This window comes from Chrysochloris asiatica, unplaced genomic scaffold, assembly GCF_000296735.1.
Source record: "Chrysochloris asiatica unplaced genomic scaffold, ChrAsi1.0 scaffold00034, whole genome shotgun sequence".
Lineage (NCBI taxonomy): Eukaryota > Metazoa > Chordata > Mammalia > Afrosoricida > Chrysochloridae > Chrysochloris > Chrysochloris asiatica.
In genome coordinates this window covers 12,053,742-12,072,230 of record NW_006408552.1, presented here as the reverse complement: position 1 = coordinate 12,072,230, position 18,489 = coordinate 12,053,742, and the positions used below count along the sequence as shown (strand labels likewise).

At 45.2% G+C, this 18,489-nt stretch overlaps 1 protein-coding gene across 1 annotated transcript in view; it reads left to right on the top strand.

The window, feature by feature from the left end:
* The window catches only part of ARPC1A (actin related protein 2/3 complex, subunit 1A, 41kDa), a 29,238-nt gene extending 10,749 nt beyond the window's left edge, over positions 1–18,489 (top strand). Inside the window, exons 3-10 of the mRNA XM_006859743.1 lie at positions 415–519; positions 3,262–3,484; positions 6,401–6,508; positions 8,575–8,787; positions 11,305–11,380; positions 11,555–11,748; positions 15,661–15,751; positions 18,444–18,489. Coding sequence (XP_006859805.1) covers positions 415–519; positions 3,262–3,484; positions 6,401–6,508; positions 8,575–8,787; positions 11,305–11,380; positions 11,555–11,748; positions 15,661–15,751; positions 18,444–18,482 — 1,049 coding nt within the window. The 3' untranslated portion in view covers positions 18,483–18,489. The remainder of the gene's footprint in view (positions 1–414; positions 520–3,261; positions 3,485–6,400; positions 6,509–8,574; positions 8,788–11,304; positions 11,381–11,554; positions 11,749–15,660; positions 15,752–18,443) is intronic.

Genomic DNA, 18,489 nt, shown 5'->3' with positions numbered 1-18,489 from the left:
ATGATCTTCCTTATTCACTGTCCAGCTTTCACATGCACCACTCTTGGATTCCCATAAATCTTTACTCTGGCTAAGCAGTAGTGACACTAGTTCTTTCTTGATACACTCGTTAAATTGGCTAAGCATAGTGACATTAATTATTTCTTACTAGAAAGATTCTTTAATCAACAGTTGTATGTGTCTACAGAAAAATGAATTTTAAATTTTAGTTTGCCTGGTAGGCATGTTTTAATCTGAGGTTCAGAAGAGGTAAAAATAATCAAAGGAATTCTTCAGAGGTAAATATTGAGAGCTATTGTGTCAAAGCCTCCTTTTTCCTCTCTTTGTTTTTTAAACACCAACTGTCAGATACCTCCTTTGGGGGGACAGTTTCAAGTCAGAGTGTTAATTGTTAACATTGATTTCTTCTTCCAGAGATCGCCCTTAGCCCCAATAATCATGAAGTCCACATCTATAAGAAGAATGGGAGCCAGTGGGTGAAAGCTCATGAACTCAAGGAACACAACGGACATATCACAGGTAAAGGAGGATGGCCTTGAACACCATATGATCTTTCCAGACTGAGCACTCTTTTGTTTCAAAGTACGTCACAGTATCTAAAGCTTTCCAGCACTGCCTGAGTTTTCTGTAGAAAAGTTGAGGCTATCATTTTCATAGAGTATTTGTGTGGCGCTGTAAGGTAAACACTGAATTCTAAATGCAAGGTCAATTAAAACCCACCATCCACTGCTCAGAAACCCTATACAGGGTCACTGTGAGTCAACACTGACTTGACGGCTCTTAACAATCACAGTCATATCATCATCGTGACAGGACATTGTGTTTGGAAAAGTAGAGGACTAACAGAAAAAGAGAAAGACCCCCATGATCTGGATTGACACAATGACTGTGAGAGGGGGCTCAAATGTTAGAGGCTGGCTCAGGACCGTGCAGTGTTCCGTTCTATTGTATGTGGATTTGCTGTGAGTAGGAAGTGACTCGATGGAGCCTAGCAGCCACATCGTTCTCATGATCAGTTTTTCACGCTGGTCCATGGGACTCTACCAGTATCATGGGGGCACGGTTCCTACCCTCGAGGACTGAAGAGCTTAGATTAGGAGATACGACGTGAAAAAGAAAATTAGAAAAGATGACAGCTGGGTAAAAGGCTAAGCCATACTTTTCACAAATGCTGAGGGAACACAGCATCTTCCAGAACTTTCCTTTGTGCTGGTTTTAAGGGGAGGGAGACATTTCAAAATACAGAAAAGGAGAAAGAGTAACTTAGAGCTACTAATGTTTATTTACCTCGTATCACTTAAAATACTTATTAATATAAAAGATGTCTTTCCCCAAACCCAAGAATAACTTGACGTTCTTTGGCCTCCTGTCCTGACTGTCTTCAGCAAAATGTCATCAGTAGCCCTTGTCTTACCAGCAGTGTGAGTGAGCACGGAGCAAGCACATTATGAACCAGGGGCACAATTTCTATCCTGTTGCTACAAGCTCATTTCCATTAGGTTGCACCCGTTTTCCTTAAGAACCTTTGCCAGTGTGCCGTAAGGCCTAAGAATACAGTCACACCTTTGTTAAATTGGAATTTAATGTTAGGAAATATTTCTAAATGAGGAAAAACCAAGATGAATAATTAAAGAAACAGCCCGCCAAAAGTGAAATACTTAGATCTTTTTTCTCCCCTACTTACATTCTCTTTTAAAGTCCTTTGATCTTGGGCCTGTTTTCAGTCTGAATGCTCAAAACTTTTTTTTTTTAACATATGAAAAAGTTGTTCTTGAAAGTATCTAAATATAGCTATGGCAGGAGACCAAGGGTAAGACTTCCTTCAGAAAGATTAGTGACTACAGGAAAACAATGATCTTGCAAAGCTTTCCAGAAGAAAGCCCTAGTCATTACTAAAGACAAAAAGAGTATGGTAGACATGAAAATGATGCCAGTGTTCTGGGGGCGGGAGAAGTGGGGGGTGTTTTCTGCCAGTTTATAAACATTTGGTTGCGTCCTCCTCTTGAAAAAAAAATTTCATTATGGAACATTTTGAACAGATCCACAATAAACAGAACAGTGTGATGGCCACCCCTATATTTCCACTTAAACCCTGGTGTGGCGCTGTGGGATAAGCACTGGACTGGTAACTGCAAGTTCTACAGTTCAATCCGCTCTTGGAAACACTATACAGGTTCTGTGGGTCAGAACCAACTTGACGGCACACAACAACAGCAACATATTCCCATTGCCTGGATTCCACAACATTTTCAACTCTCACAGCCAGCCCCATTGTTCTCAACTCGCTTCCGCCTTCCTCTGCTCTTTTGAGGTATACCCCGGACGTAGCATTTCCTATGTCAATGTGTATTCTAAAAAACCACCACGATTTCAAAGACATGCCTCCTATGGTCAAAAGGCTTGCCATCAAGTTAGGAAAACAGAACATTCATAAAAATGCCACCATTTTGCCTCCCACCTCTGAGAATTGATCCCACAGGGAAATCATTGTCGCTAGAGCAAAATGTCCTGAACCTGAGTATTCATTGCAGTTTTATCTGTTATAATTGGAAACTAACGAATGATAACAAAACATTCAACAAGAGAAGGATGATTTAGGAAATTATAAAAAGATTAGTGTTTGGAGATCATGGATGACCACCACTGATCAAAAGCAGAGGGAAATGTTTTGCCATGGTGGGTGTTGGCAGGAGGAGGGTGAGGACGTAGAGAATGCGCAGAGCTTTATTAACTTTTCTCCATGTCCCTTTAAGATGTTTGTCTCTTAACATTGTGGGAATATTGCTTTCATGTTGTTGGTAAGTGCCATCCATTCGGTTGCAGGGAGTGGCTGGTGGGTTTGAATTACCAGCCCTGTGGTTAGCAGCTCACTGCTTATCCTACAGTGCCACACCAGCACTCCATTGTTTTCATGGTTAAAACTAAAATCTAATCAAAAGGACAGGAAAAGGTAAGGGATCTTCATGCCTGATATTTTTAGAAATTTGTATGTGGGTTGAAAGAATGTCCCTGATGAGTTCTGTAACCTCCAAAATTATAAAACTGTATAATAAAACAGCTCTGTCCACCTGCCCACAGAGGACCCTGAGTCCCAGGGCAGCCATAGCTGTCTGTGTGTGTGGACCATAGGTAGAGAAGGGATGGGACTGCAAGGAAGGTGCCAAGCTCAGTGGTTCCTCCCCACCAGTGCCCACCTGCTTGTTGCACAGACAGTCTCATTGACTGGACAAAGACGCTGCTGACACGATGACTTCCATGCAGGTATAGACTGGGCCCCCAAGAGCGACCGCATCGTCACTTGTGGGGCAGACCGCAACGCGTATGTCTGGAGTCAAAAAGATGGTGTGTGGAAGCCCACCCTGGTGATCCTGAGAATTAACCGAGCGGCCACTTTTGTGAAGTGGTCTCCACTGGAGAACAAATTTGCCGTGGGAAGTGGAGCCCGGCTCATCTCTGTCTGTTACTTCGAGTCTGAAAATGACTGGTGAGCAGCATTACACCTTTTTTCTTTCTGTCTCTTCTTCTATAAAGTTATATGTTTGGACTGCTGTGTTCTAGGCTTAGGCCTAGGGTGAGACTTCCTGAGGCTTAACTGTAATGACACTCGTTTTCCTTTAAATTCTCCATTCTCGCTCACTGAGCATCTTGTCTTCTCATGTGCATACTGAGATGTGAGCATCTCTATTATGTTTCCATGCTTAGGTCTCATAACTTGTTTGTTCCATAAGATGACATGACTGTTCTCACTCTAGACTGCTCCAATTGCTGTTGTCTTACTCAGACTGAGAAATCATTTTGTCTCACTCCATCTAGCTCTCTATAAACTATCTGGGATTCTTAAAAATAACAACACTGTCCTTTCTATAAAGTTTATTTGCTAATCAAGTCTTTGTTTTCATGTAATACTTTACTGTCTAAACCATTAAGGTACAACTGACCCCTTGCTTTCAGTCACCTCATCTGCGTATGAAAGCTAGATAGTGAATAGGAAGACTGAAGAAGACTTGATGTCTTAGAATTGTGGTCTCCATGAAGAATATCGAATGTATGTAACAGACTACTGAAGAACAAACAAGTTTGTCTAGGAAGGAATAAAGCCAGGATGCTCCTCAGACATCCTTTTGGCATGGTATCAGGAGGGGCCAGTCCCTGGAGAAGGACCTCATGCTTGATAAAATAGACGGTCGTTGGAAAAGAAGAAGATCCCTCAAGGATGAATTGACCCAGGTTGCAATAATGAGCTCAAAAATAGCAACAGTTGTGAGGTGCAGGACCAGGCAGTGTTTGGTTCTGTCGTGTATAGAGTCAATGGCTTCTAACAACAGACCACTGGAGTCAAAATACACCAGACTCTTGACAGTATAATCAGGCTGTTGTATTTTTCTATAAATCACTTGTGGCTGAACCAGTTGAACTTCTGAGGTTTATTTTTATGTCTGAATAACTTATTTTAAGTATTCCTTGTTCTGCTCGGCTCACATTCAGCAAGCTCGGTGAATCCCTTTCCCCATGGAGCTGTCAGGGAGTACAGTACAGGCAGTGTTTCTGTTACCACTAAAAATAGCAGAGTACACTTCATTCTTTGCATCTGTCTTACCGTTTCTGCCAAAACAGCGAAAGGAGGGGATTTATAAAACCTCAGATATTTTGGATCTTTGAACAGTAAGAATTGACAGCAAGGTTGGACTGTGACTTCACGACATGCATTCTTTCGGCCTGTGCAGAAGCCTGCCCCATGCTGCCTGCTAGAAATTAAAGATCACTGGGAGGCCTCCTATGGAAGACATTCCTTCAGGGCCACGTTTCCTGTGGGCTCCGGATCCCTACAGTCCTTCTCAGTTATGTGGGACATTGTCTTCCTGGATAAACTTCAACCTCAGTGGATGATTTACATTTTTAGTCATCAAGTAATAGCTGAAAAGAGAAGTAAATTGGGTTTTACTGTGGTACAAGGGATTGTTATTTAGTCATGCTGTCTGCTCAAGAAATTGTAACAGCTATAAACAATAGTTCACTCCTATGGCATAGTGGTTACGAGTCTGGCTGCTAACCTCCAGGTCAGCAGTTCAAAACTACCAGCTGTTCCACAGGAGAAAGACGAGGCTTTCTGCTCCCGTAAAGATTAACGGTCTCAGAAACCTTTTGCAGGGTTGCTGTGAGTTAGAACTGACTCGGAGTCACACCACCACCACCACATGATGCACGTACAGGTCATTACCAGTATATGACATATTAGAGTTTCAGCAGATTGCATTTACAATCATTCGAGGGTTGTTGTATTTTATTTTTATACTTATTGTTCATAATTATGTACTACCTACAGTGTTCCACAACATAGTTTGCTGATGTTATCCTTCTCATGCCAACCCCCAATTGATAATTAATAAAGATTGGACTTAGATACTGATTATAAAAACCAGTAACAATGAAAGCATTGGAGAGGGAGAGGGTGGGCAGTGAGATACTCCACTTACGTCAGAACCAACTTAAGACGGACTTCTTGGCATGGAGCCCCATTGTAAGTTGAAAACTGCTCGGACTTTTACAGACACCGGTGCTCCAGTCATATCAGCTGTTAATTATTTGGGTTGCCATACTTTTTATTTAAGTCACTGCATTATAGAATAGTTCTGAATCTTGTTTTTGTTTCAGAATTAACCTATCATGAAGGTTCCTAAGACAAGACTTGATTTAAAATAAATAAATAAATAAAAATTTCCCTTCAAAAAAGGGCATCTAGCCCAGTATTAGGTCTCTGAATGCTTGAGATCTTCTCTGGACTTGACTGATTTTTAAAACAATAGTTTGGGGATAGAAATTGAATCCGTTAGGGCAAAATATTGACTGTTTTGAGATCAATAAACCTTTTTTTTTTTTTTTTTTTTAAATGAAGTTAGAGAATTAACTCGAGACTAATTCCCAGCAAGAGCTTCAGCTAATTTCTTAGATGTCATTTCTCTAGGAAAACAAACAAGTTTTTAGCATCTTAGAAACGTGTAATAGAAGCTAAACTATCTCAGAAACCAAAGTGAACCCAACATGCGCTCACAGATGGATGCTTATAATAAAAACGCAGATCACTTCAAACCTCAGTTCTCATCTCAAAAGCTAAAATTGCCTGAAACTCCGTAGGGCAGTACCAGTGTTCGTCTGTAAGTTTATTTATGAATGAGGAGGCATTGGTGGCTGGGAAAGTTCAGAACCCACTCATCAGAGGAGAAGGTCAAGGCCTAAAAGACGTTGGAAAAGAGGAACTTTTTACGGTTTGGCTGCTGTTCTGTCTGTGAGAAGTGCAGTGTGAGCAAACCAGGCTGGGGGTTTTCACCAACACTTTTATAGATTGCTCGGGAACTGTCGCTTGATGTGTAGATATATTAAGATGAGTTTTCTCGTCTCATAGGTGGGTAAGCAAGCACATTAAGAAGCCGATCCGCTCCACGGTCCTCAGCTTGGACTGGCATCCCAACAACGTTTTGCTGGCAGCAGGCTCATGTGACTTCAAATGCAGGTGGGAGCTGGGGGATTGGTAGGCAGACTTGAGCTGCTCATAGTCCATTTTCCAACACAGACAAGGGGGCATCAAAAAGTTGGTGGGAAAATTCCATTATTTTTTCATTCCATTTTTCCACCAACTTTTTGAAGTCCCCTCACATATGTATGTAAGGTTACTTTTCTTTGCAAAGTACTGGACTCTCGGTACTGTGAGAGCCGCTAGCCAGGCGGTATTTAAGTCACTAATGTGGACAGAAGTGGCCTTGAACATACAGGAGGGATTTCACTTAATGTGACATCAGGAAGGTGTTCCTTAGATGGCATAATGATATTTCGAGTGAGGGTCAGTGCATGTGTGCGGTCTCTCCTTCCCTCTCTCTCGACGACTGTATTATTTGTCATTTGATGACCCAGGCAGCAGACCCCACAAATCCTAGAGCGGAGTGAAGATCAGCAAAACACAGCTGCACCATGCACAGCTGCTCCTTGGCTCTGAAAGCTTGTGGTGTGGGGTTAAGGAGCGAACGGCCGGAAGGCACGCAGCCCCTCTGCCTGGAGCTTGTGATTGCTTTAGAAAGCTGCTCTTTACCCTGATGAGGCTTTAGTTCCCTCTGCCCAAAGAAAGACAGGTACCTACCATCTCACATGACTCCGCGGTGGGTTGGGACTTGGCATGCATCTCTCTTCAATAGGCTTATATGGAAAATTTCTAGGAATACCCTGAAGTTTAAAAAAAAAAAAAAGTGAGAATGTGGCTGCAGGGATGGGAGTGTGGTAGAATCCATTCGTTTAGTGGGAAACAGTATTTTCCCTTAAAGCGAGAGTCAACACTAGGAGGTAGAGGTAATTAGGTTAGATTCCTGTAACAGTTACAGAAATCTAAACTTAATTAGGTTAGAGTGTTGTAGGCGTGAAGACATAGCCATTCTCTGGAGTCGGTCACAAGGAGCTGGGCTGTATGTATGTGCTGCTCCAACATTCCAGGTCCTCACCTGAGATCTCCTGACACATCTGAAAACAGTTTACTGTTCTTTTTGTCTAAGATTAACTTCAATACATAAATTTTTCTCTGCCTCTTAGCCCGTGAGTGTGGCTTCTGCCAGCTCTCGAGTTCACAGTTGAGAACCCCCAGGGCTGTTGGCTCCTTGTGGCTAAAGAAACAGCCACTGAATGTGACTTACAGTACTGAGGCGCCAGCTTCACGCCACCCAGTGTACAGACAAACTCGCCATGGCCTTGGCCTCTCTTGTGCCTGGCCTCTTCCAGTGCCCCCGCTGCTATTTGGGGGCAGATATCTCTCAGTCTTTTAGGAGGTGCCCTTACTTCAGAATCGGAAGAGAAGAAACTGGACAAAGTAGAACTCACTTGGGAGGGCAGAAGACACTAACAGGACAGACCCCCAACTGTTCTCCTTCCCACCTAGGGTCAGAACATTCAGGCACACAGCGCCATGGAATTAGAGTGTGAGATAGACTCACAGCACCAGGCTGGCCAGGCCCATCTTCATCTCCATGGAACCTGCCACCCAGGCTAAACAGTGACCCTACCTGCTGACCTCACTCTTTCTCATTGGTGCCTTCCATGGCTCTCAATTTGGTCATCTCTTTCTTGGAGGGTTAATACAGGCCCACTTAGTCTCCTCCCTCGTTCCACTTGATTGTGTTGGCTTCTTGGAGCATTGCGTGGAGAGTTATGGTGGGGTAGACAGCAAAGAATGCTATGACGTTTATCATGTGTGAGTTGGGCAAGGGAACAGTTTGAGCAGTCTATGAGGGAAGGGCTTTGGATGGCTTTTGGACCACCTCCAGAGCTCCACACCTAAAGAAGTACCTGGTGTCTGGTAGGAGCTTTATGAAGACCTGGTGTTGAGTATGGATTGACTGAATTTGGATTGGCCAGTAGGCAGCCCTTCAAAGACACAGCCATTCTGTGTCTTTAGAGGCATGGGTATCTGAGCTCATCCATCACGCTGTTTTTACGAGTCCTTGCAGTGGGGTACTTTACTGTGACTGCCTGAAGTTTTTCGTTGTATACATATATCCTCATGCATTTTTCCCTTTCTGCCTGCCTTCTAAACTGTAGGGTGTTTTCTGCCTACATTAAAGAAGTGGATGAGAAGCCAGCCAGTACACCATGGGGCAGCAAGATGCCTTTTGGTCAGCTGATGTCAGAGTTTGGTGGCAGCGGCAGTGGTGGCTGGGTGCACGGGGTCAGCTTCTCCGCCAGTGGGAGTCGCCTGGCCTGGGTCAGCCACGACAGCACCGTGTCCGTTGCTGATGCCTCAAAGAGTGTGCAGTGAGTATTCCTTTTTGCTTGGGGACAAAAGATCTCTCAGCAGCTGGGTGGAGGGGACTGCCAGCCTTGCCTGGGGAGGAATGTCGGATGCAAGCAAAATGCCTTAAACCAGACCTGCAGAGGCCACCTCTGAGGTGGCAGCAATGCATTAAGTGTCTGTTTGGGGGTTTTAAAGCATTAGCTCTTCCTGCCAGGAGCACTGACCGTGAGCCCTTTGAGAGCACGTTGGTGTACTGTTTGAGGGCACTCCTCATTAAATGTCAGTCCCTGGGGCTTTCTGGCAGGTTAGTCCCTGAGCAGTGACTCCACAGGCTCCTGATGAGGCCACTGAGCCGCAGTGCTGGTCCTCTGACGAGCGCTGGAGCACCCTGAATTTCCGCAGCTCGTGGGTGACTGGGTGCTGCCCAGCCTTGAGGGAAGAGCATTCAGGCTCTGGTCAGCTGCAGCGTCCACTCGGGCTCATTTCTGTGCTGGAAAAGATTCCCCTTAAGAATCTGTGTTCTTTCCTGGGGACAGCAGGAGGTGACCCACCTCACGGCTTGGCAGCCTTGGCCTGTGTGGCAAGAGTTGGTCATGCAGTGACCCCAGCCCCCTCTGCTGCATAAAGCCAGCGGAACAGGAAGTTCCAGAGATGGGTTTTCCTCTCTGATTAGAGTGTGCTTGTTTGTTATTGTTAAGACAGTTCCAACTCATAGGACCCTGTCTGAGGCTTCCAAGGAGCGGCTAGTGAGTTTGAACAGAAAGCCTCAGCTGTCTCCCACAGAGCAGCTGGTGAATTTGAACTGCTAGCCTTGAGGCTAGCAGCTCAGCTCGAAAGCCACTATGCCACCAGCGCTTCTCTATGCCTATAGGTATTTGTATATATTTTCATGTTTAACACAAATGGGGTTATTCTGTACCGTTTGAGCAGTCCTTTGCCTCTTGGCCATTTAGTCATGTTTTAAATGATATTTTAATGTCTAGTTGTTTGATAATTATACAGTTTATTGTAATGCATGTTGTTGAGTGCCACTGAGTTGGTTCTGACTCATAGTGACCCTGTATAAAATCTTTGCAGCAATAGAAAGCCTCATCTTTTTCCTATGGAGTGGCCGGTAGGTTCAAATAGCCAACCTTGTGGTTTGCAGTCCGGTGGTTATCCTACAGAGTCCCTGAACTCCCCATTGTGATGCATAGTAAGCCCTTAAAATATGCTTACTACGAGACCAGGTCTACCCTCCTATTGATTAGTTAGCTTTTCCAGGTCTCCCAGCGAGGTTACATCCTCCACCCCTTCACTTCTCAAACATACAGATTCTTGTATGATGACTAGTTATACCACTGGCAGGCTTTATAATGGGGTGCTAACCCTTTCTTTAATCTGATGCAGACTTTATTTAGGGGGTTTCCTGAGATAGGGAGTCCTGGTAGTGTAGTGAATTAAGAGTTGGGCTGCTAACCTCAAGGTCAACTGATGGAATCTAGCAGCCACTCTGCAGGAGAAAGATGAGGCTTTCTGCTCCTGTAAAAACCCTGTACAGGTTTCTATGAGACAGCACCAATTGTATAATTATCAAACAACTAGACCACCGTACATGATATATTTGAGTCATGATAAATTACACTTAAAGACCATTCATTTTTTGTTTTGTTTTTTCCCATTGCATCTTACTGTTAATGATATATGTACCACTTAAGTGATATAATATGTACTTTGCTGATGTCATCATATTTGCAAGTTAATGTGTAATGTCTCCAAGCCCCCAAAACAAAGATCAGATTTACAAGGATATTGCTAGTAAAAGACAATAATAATGTAAACTCTTTTTTTAAAAAATCAGGTATTCAGTTTGCATCAGGACTGAATTACAACAGAGTTGTCGGAAGAGAACCCTGTTGTCAGTTGAGGACTCCCTGTCTACATACGTGTCTGTGTACGAGTGTCTGTATATTGTATGTGCATCCCATTTGAGTGTGAACTCCCAGCTGACTTGGCCTGTGTCTTATTCATCTCAGTAGGCCCAACCCTAACCTAGCTCCTGGCAGAAAGCAGAGACTAGACTCTCTGTGAATGTTTGTGGGGCTAGGAGCTCAGGCTGAGCACAGGGGAGGAGAGGAGAGAAAAAGGTCTGCTGTGGTCACAACAATGAGAAATCTAGGAGGGAACAGAACAGAGAAGCTTCTGGAAGCTGAAGTAGTTCAGGTCAGCTGAGCTCCAGAGACTGGGGTCAACCTTGAATACGCAAGGGGAGCAGAGGCACACTGTGGGTGGAGGGGCGTGAGAGCAAAAGCAGAGGAAGGGCTCTCTGCTATGAGTGAGCAGGTGCTCTGGAGAGGGGAGCAGGGACTGGAGAGAGCACTGCAGGCCTCCGTTTCTGACGTTCTCTCTGAAAGTACAGTTCACGGGGTGTCCTTTGAACATAAGTATTCATTTGTGTCACACAAGCCCCTGTAAGAAGGGGGCCTTTGTCATCTGTGTCTGTAAAGAAGCCGTGTGGTCTGTTCCAACTCTGGTCCAACAAGTGTTCTTGTGTTCAGGGTTTCAACTCTGAAGACCGAGTTCCTGCCGCTCCTGAGTGTATCGTTTGTCTCAGAGAACAGCGTCGTGGCTGCTGTGAGTATCTCCCTCCTTCATTTCAAGTCTGTATAGAACTCTCCAGAACAGGAACAGCATGTGCCCTGTGGAAACAGCCTTTTAGGAGAAACAGAATAATCTCTTGAGAAGCCTAGGAGATGCCTGCAGGGGAGCTCTGTGGAGGTTGGAGGGCTGACTGGGCTCTTGTTTCAGGGTCATGACTGCTGCCCCGTGCTCTTTAACTACGACGACCGTGGCTGCTTGACCTTCATCTCCAAACTCGACATTCCCAAACAGAGCATCCAGCGCAACATGTCGGCCATGGAGCGCTTCCGTAACATGGACAAGCGGGCCACCACTGAGGACCGCAACACAGCCTTGGAGACACTGCACCAGAACAGCATCACGTAGGTGTCGCAGGCCCCGGGGCCACTCACCACCTGGAGAGTGGTCAAGTGAACAAGACACCCTGCTTCCCTTCTCTGTCCCCTGCCTGGCCCATTCCCTCCAGGAAACAACACCCAGGAGTATCCATCATCAGATGGTGGTGCTTGTCCTCACGGGGTGGTGGTGTGGTGGCACAGTGCCTCCTAAATGAAGCATGCACACCCCCTGCGGACTGTGAGGGGGTGTGGTGAGTGACGTTCCCTTTCTCAGAAACGTTACTGGGTGCCCTGTGGTAAACACGTGACAGGAAGTATGGTTCTCTCTTGCTGGAGTGCTAGTTCTCGCTGTCGTTTCTGCCATGGATTGCAGGTAACCGAGAGCAGTAAAAAGACCATTTAATGAAAGAAACTTTACTTAGCATCGTTATGGCAAGACGCAGCATCTCCTGATATTTCACAAGGCTGATGTGATTGTATTGTTGTTGATAAGTGCCCCCAAGTCAGTCCCTACTCAGAGCAACTCATAGGGTTTCCAAGGAGCACCTGGTGGATTTGAACTTGCAATTAGCAGTCCATTGCTTACCCTACAGCACTATACCAGGACGCCATGTGATTATATGAGATTGTAGAATTGGGTCGTACACAAACAGTTGTTTTTTCTTTTTTTAATTTAAAGGGAAAATGCAATTCATTTTTGATATTTTAAATTGTTGGGCTCAGAGTTAGCTACCATAGGACTTTCTCAATGAGACGAGATCTTTTGTGTTAAGAGTTTTATTATGGTGGTGGTATTAAGTGCCTTTTAGTTGGTTCCAACTCCTAGTGACCCTGTAGAGGGTTTCTGAGTTGTGGCTGGTGGTTTTGAACCACTGACCTTGTGGCTAACAGTCCAGTGCTTATTCTAGAGAGCTACACCATTACTCCATTTTGGTGGTGGTGGTGGTGAAGTGCTGTCGAGTCAGTTCCAACTCATAGTGACCCACTATAGCGTTCTGAGGAGTGGCTGGTTCAGTGGAAAAGACAGCATGGAGGTAGGAGCATGGAGGTGTAACCAACGTACCTTTTCCTCATACTCTTCAAGTTTCTCCATTTTGAAGAACTTTCAAAGTTATTTCTTGAGATTTTCTTGTGTACATCTCTGCAGACGGCCTGTCAGGTAGGGAACAACACTCATCAACTCTCTGAGACTTCTAGGTTAAAAAGAAAAAGGCAAAAATAGAGATAGGCAAAGAAGACTTCATTTCTACAAATAAAGGTAGACATTCCAGTTTGCAAGGGTCAACAACTTTCTCTGTATGGGACCAGATAGTGCACGTTCTAGGCTGTGGATGGCCACGCAGCCTCTGTGGTAGCCCGAAAACCACCATAGACAAACTATATATCATAAAATGGACAAAGGACTCAAATAGACTTTTCACCAGACTCATGAGAAGATGCTCCTCATAGTCAGCCGTCAGAGAGAAGCACATCAAAACCACAAGGAGCTACCATTGCACTCTCACTGGAATGGCTAAGATTTAAAAAAAAAAGGTTGGCAAGGATGTGGGGTTCATTGGAACCCTTCCCCATTGCTGGTAGGAATGTAAAATGGTACAGCCGTTGTGGGAAATAGTGTGGCACTTACTCAAAAAACTAAAAGTAAGAACTTAAGACCTTCTCTGACCCAGCTATTCCACTGCTTAAATTTCACCAGCCGCTCTGTATAGGAAAGACGAAGCTTTTAGCTGCCATAAAGATTTGCAGCCTCAGAAACCCTATGTTGTTAAGTGCCATCGAGTTGTTTCCGACTCATGGTGACCCTGTGTAAGGTTTCCGAGGAGCGGCTGGTGGGTTTGAACCACCCACCTTGTTGTTCAAGCCGACCTTGCAGTCTAGTGCATTATCCTGCAGAAACCCTATACAGGGTCACAATGAGCCAGAACTGACTTAATAGTAGTAGGTTTGGTTTTTTGTGTTTTAAAGGCAGAAGGGAGAGGAAGGGAAGGTTACCAGTAATGGAACTACCCCATTAATGCAGGGTAGGATTACACAGCCAGTTATTGTAACTGCTATAAATTAGATTTATTGTGTTACGTGCCATCTGATTGATTCTGATTCATAGTGACCCCCTGTATAAGGTTTCCAAGCTACTACTGGAGGCTTGGAGTCACCAACCTTGTGGTTGGTAATCTAGTCCTTATCCTATAGCACCACACCTGTGAAACGTTGTGTGATAAGATATATTTACAACAATGACCAAGGGCGCCTGAAAACCTCATGGGTGTGGTTTCTTAGGTTGGAGCTTTAAGACCGTGGTTTCATGGGATGTCCCAGTTAACTGGCCTCATAATGTATTTAGTACTTCTGTTCAACCTCCTAGTTCCTTGTGTAGCCTGGAGTCTTGAAAGATTGCAAGCAGCCATCCAAGACATAAATTGGTTTCTGCTCACCTGGATCAAGGAAGAAGGAGAGTCAGGACTAGGAGGAGATGGAATGTGTGACTAATTGCCTCCTTTGTCATGAGACCAGAAGAACTGGCTGGTGCCTGACTCCCATTACTGAACATTCTGATCAAAGATTCCCTAGGAGAATTCTGGTCCAAAGTGGGGATATGCAGAAAAGAATTTCAAATTCTCATGGAATCCAGATTTCTGGATCCCTGAAGGTTGGATGAATCCCTGAAACTGTTGCCCTGAGATAATCTATAAACTAAAATGTCCCCTGAAGTCATCTTAAAACCAAACAGTAGGTTAGGTGTAGTAAAGAATGTCTGCCTTGAGTATTGTGCTCTCTCACCTGTAAGAGATCAAAGTGACAAGAGCAACCCCATAGATCAGAGCCATAGGGGATAGTGAGTGGAGAGGAGGCACGCAGCTAAGGAGGGTGAGGATGGTTGCACAACTTGAAGAATGGAATCATCACAGAATTTTACTTGGTGGAATGGTTGAATTGGAGTGTGTTTTGTGTATGTTCTCAACAGAAGGAGCTCTGGTAGCGTAGTGGTTATGCGCTGGGCTGCTAACTTCAAGGTTAGGGGTTCAAAACTATCAGCCATTCCATGGGAGAAAGATGAGGCTTTCTGCTCCTATAAAGATTTACAGCCTCGGAAACCCTGTACAGGGTCACTGTGAGTCGGCAGCGACTCCATGGCACACCACCACCATTCTCAACAGTAACAAAATAAAGAAAATTATTATATTTTAAAAGGCACATATAAGAAGGGAGAAGACTACTGTTGCCCTCAGGAATGGATTTTATGGAACAAGTGCTTCAGATAATCTGGCTAGGACAAGCTGTTTCGTTCCTCTTGAGTTGGTTAGAATCCTGTGGCAGGTGTGTGTGACTCTGGCTAACATTCATAACTAATGAGCTTCAGGCGCAAGGAGGGCTCTATCCTACGTGTCCTGACTGTCCCCGGGGTGATTTAGGAGCTGTCGTTGGGAGCCAGGAGGAGTTCAGACATGCTTCCTCAAGCCTCTAGTTAAGAAAATTGTTTCCATTCCAGTCACTAGTGTCCTATCCTTCTCTGGCGCCCTGGCTGCTGGCACACTGTGTGGTCTGAACTGTCCGGCTTCTCCAAAATAAAACACAGAAACCGCAGTCAGATTAGTTCTAACTCACAGCGACCCTGTAGGACCGAGTAGACTGCTCCTTTGGGTTTCTGAGACTGGAAACCTCTGCGGGAGCAGACACCCTCATCTTTTGCCCATGCAGTTGCCTGATGGGTTTGAACCACCGCTGACCTTGTGGCTAGTACCCCATTGACTAGCCCACTGTACCACCCCGACTGCTTACACTACTCCAGGTGTCCTTAATTAACGCAGCGTCTTAATCCCCCCACCCCAGTCGTTCCTTTTTTGGAAGGCCAGGAATAAAGTGCATTGGACTCTTTGCTGTTGCTTCTGTTGAGGGAACACCGTACCTCATGACCTTTCTTGGTTCTGCTTTTTCCAGTCAAGTGTCTATCTATGAGGTGGACAAGCAAGATTGCCGTAAATTCTGCACTACTGGCATCGATGGCGCCATGACAATTTGGGATTTCAAGGTATTTTCTCCCTCTCTGAACAAATCCTGTTTGTGTGAAGACTCTTCCTATGAAAAAATGTTTCTCGTTTCTTGAGACATTAGAAATAAAGGATGTAAGACTCTGGTTCCCTTTAAATCTGGAAACAAGTAGCAGAGGAAAGCATGTTTTCTCTGGGAGATGGAACTTCTACAAGTCCACTTCAATGATCAAAATGGTGCTTTGGGGTAGCAGGCCATATGGTGTGCGCCATCCTGAGTTGAACTATAGAGACAGTTTTATGGTTTCCATTAATTAACAGTCGAGCTCTGGTAGCGTAGTGGTTATGAATCGGGCTGTGAACCGCAAGGTTAGCAGTTTGAAACTACCAGTTGTGTCACAGGAGAAAGATGAGGCTTTCTGCTCCCATAAAGATTTACAGCCTTGGAAACCCTGTACAACTCCACAGCACATAACCACCACCACCACCAAGCACCTACTATGTGCCAGACATGGCAGTAGCACCAGAGTACTGAGGTGACAGAGACCAAGTCCTTGCCCTGGAGGGCCATGTCTGGTAGTAGGGAGGCCTTGGTCGCTGGTACTCATTGGGAGGCTAGGTGGAGCCCCAGAGGAGTAAAGAGAGAGTATGGCATTCACAGGCCTGCTCTGCACTGGTAGCTAGTGGCATGGACCCACCAAAGCGGGATGGAATTATCAAAAGAACCATGGGAATGGCCAAGGGAAAAGGGTTGGCCTTGGTGGCAGGCGTCAAGGGCCTGTCCCAGAACTTCTGGACATGCACAGAGAGGCAGCAGGCAGGCCAGTGAACAGTGGTGGAGAGTGGCAAAGCGCATGGCCAGGACCTCCAAGTGGGAGGCTCATTTAGGATGTGATCAAGTGACCAGCCAAACCAGCTGCCTTCCAGTCAGTCTGTTCTGACTCCTTGTGACCCTGTGAGTGACCGAGTAGAACTGTGTTCCATAGGGTGTCCAGTGGCTGAGGTTTCAGAAGTAGATGGTCAGACCTTTTCTGCTGAGGCTCCTCTGGGTAGGCTAGAACCCGTATCTTTTTTAAAGTTTTTATTGTGATTTGAGTGATAGTTTACATGGGAGAACATAGAGTTTATACTCATCGTTTTAATATAATGATTATAATCTACGTGCTTCATCATTCAACACTAGTTTTTTAATACAGTTTTATTTCTGGTTTTAAATCAGCTTTTTTTATTATTGTTAAAATATAGCTAAGACAGCATTTGACAATTCAACTTTTTTGTATGTGAACCAAGTGATGTTTACATGGGAGAATATCAGCTTTACAACATCGTTTTCATTGCAATGATTACAATCTCCTCTGTGCATTGTCATTCAACAGTATTTACTTCCATTCCCTCTGATTTTTGGGGGGTGTGGCGAGGGGAGGGTTGTACACAAAACCACTCAGAAATACAAAATAATTTAAATAACCAAAGGGCACATTCTGCAAGGCTGCCTCCTGGCCACCAGCACTCAGTCCCTTACTTTCTATGAGTCCAGAGTCCTCAGCTGCTCCCTCTCTCTGTGTCCTCATCTCTGCCTCCATCTCTGGTGTGGCTGCTTCTCTGGATACGGTCCCGCATTCCGCTTGTGCTCCTCTCCCTTGATATCCTAGGGTCCTTTGATTAACTACTCCCCCATTTTTGTTACAAAGCTTCTATCTTTACAATTGTGACTGTCGCAGTTAGTCATGATAACAAGTACTCATTATTGAATCATAAGAATCTTATTCCCATTTCTTTTCACCAGACCCATCAAGACAAGATGAAAAATATTCAGTGGAGACTCTATCTTCCCACACACACTCTTAAACTAAAGTCCCTCTTGAACACTTGTAAGCCAGTCACTTTGTGCCTTATTGCCCCCTCATTTTAGGTAGCCAATGTGTAAGTTGCCCGTCCCTGTCTACCCTGTGTACAGAGGGGATAATAGAGCTCATATCCTTTTGTTAACCATTTGCACCATCCAGGGACTCAAAGGTGTAGTGACCATGAGGGAAAAATCCATAAAGACTTTATGTCCTAGCTTGGGGGTGGGGCAGATAGGGAGCTGGGAGGAGGAACAGGTCAGAGAAGATGTGCCGTGTGTGGCTCTGACTTCATTCCTCCTGGTTAATTCCAACAGTAGATGGCTACACACTTAGTCACTGCTTGTGCATTTCTGTGGTGCCTGGCTTTTCCCCCACCTGGAGTCACATACATAGTACAGGACCTTCCAGAAGGTTCTCCGGAGAAACAGGCTTCTCCCCAACCCCTTTCACTGGCTTTTACGTCCTGCGTGATAGTCACCCACCACCTGTGCAGGCATTGCTGTGTGTTTTCACAGATCTGCCCTGTATTTCTGTGATTCCTTAGGCCAAGCCCCTCCTGCTCTGGTGCTGAGACACCAGCCCCGCCCCCCATGTGTCTGCATCTCTAGCGCCTGCTCCGTGGAGTGTGTCCAGGGTGCAATGAGGAGGGGGCACATGCGTAATAGCATTGGCACAAACAGCACAGACCAGGAGCCATGGACAGGGAGCACACATGCTGGGGGGAGCCGGGGGGCTAGGAGGGGGCCAAGTCTGGGGAGAGCCTGTCACAGGTGGGGCAGGGTCACATGGGCTGAGGGTGCACCTCAACAAACAGGGATGGAAAGCAGTGCTATGGGAATACTCCAACAGACAGTCCTCAGTAACATGTCTTTCTGCTTTCTTCAAGACCCTAGAATCTTCCATCCAGGGCCTTCGGATAATGTGAAGCTGAG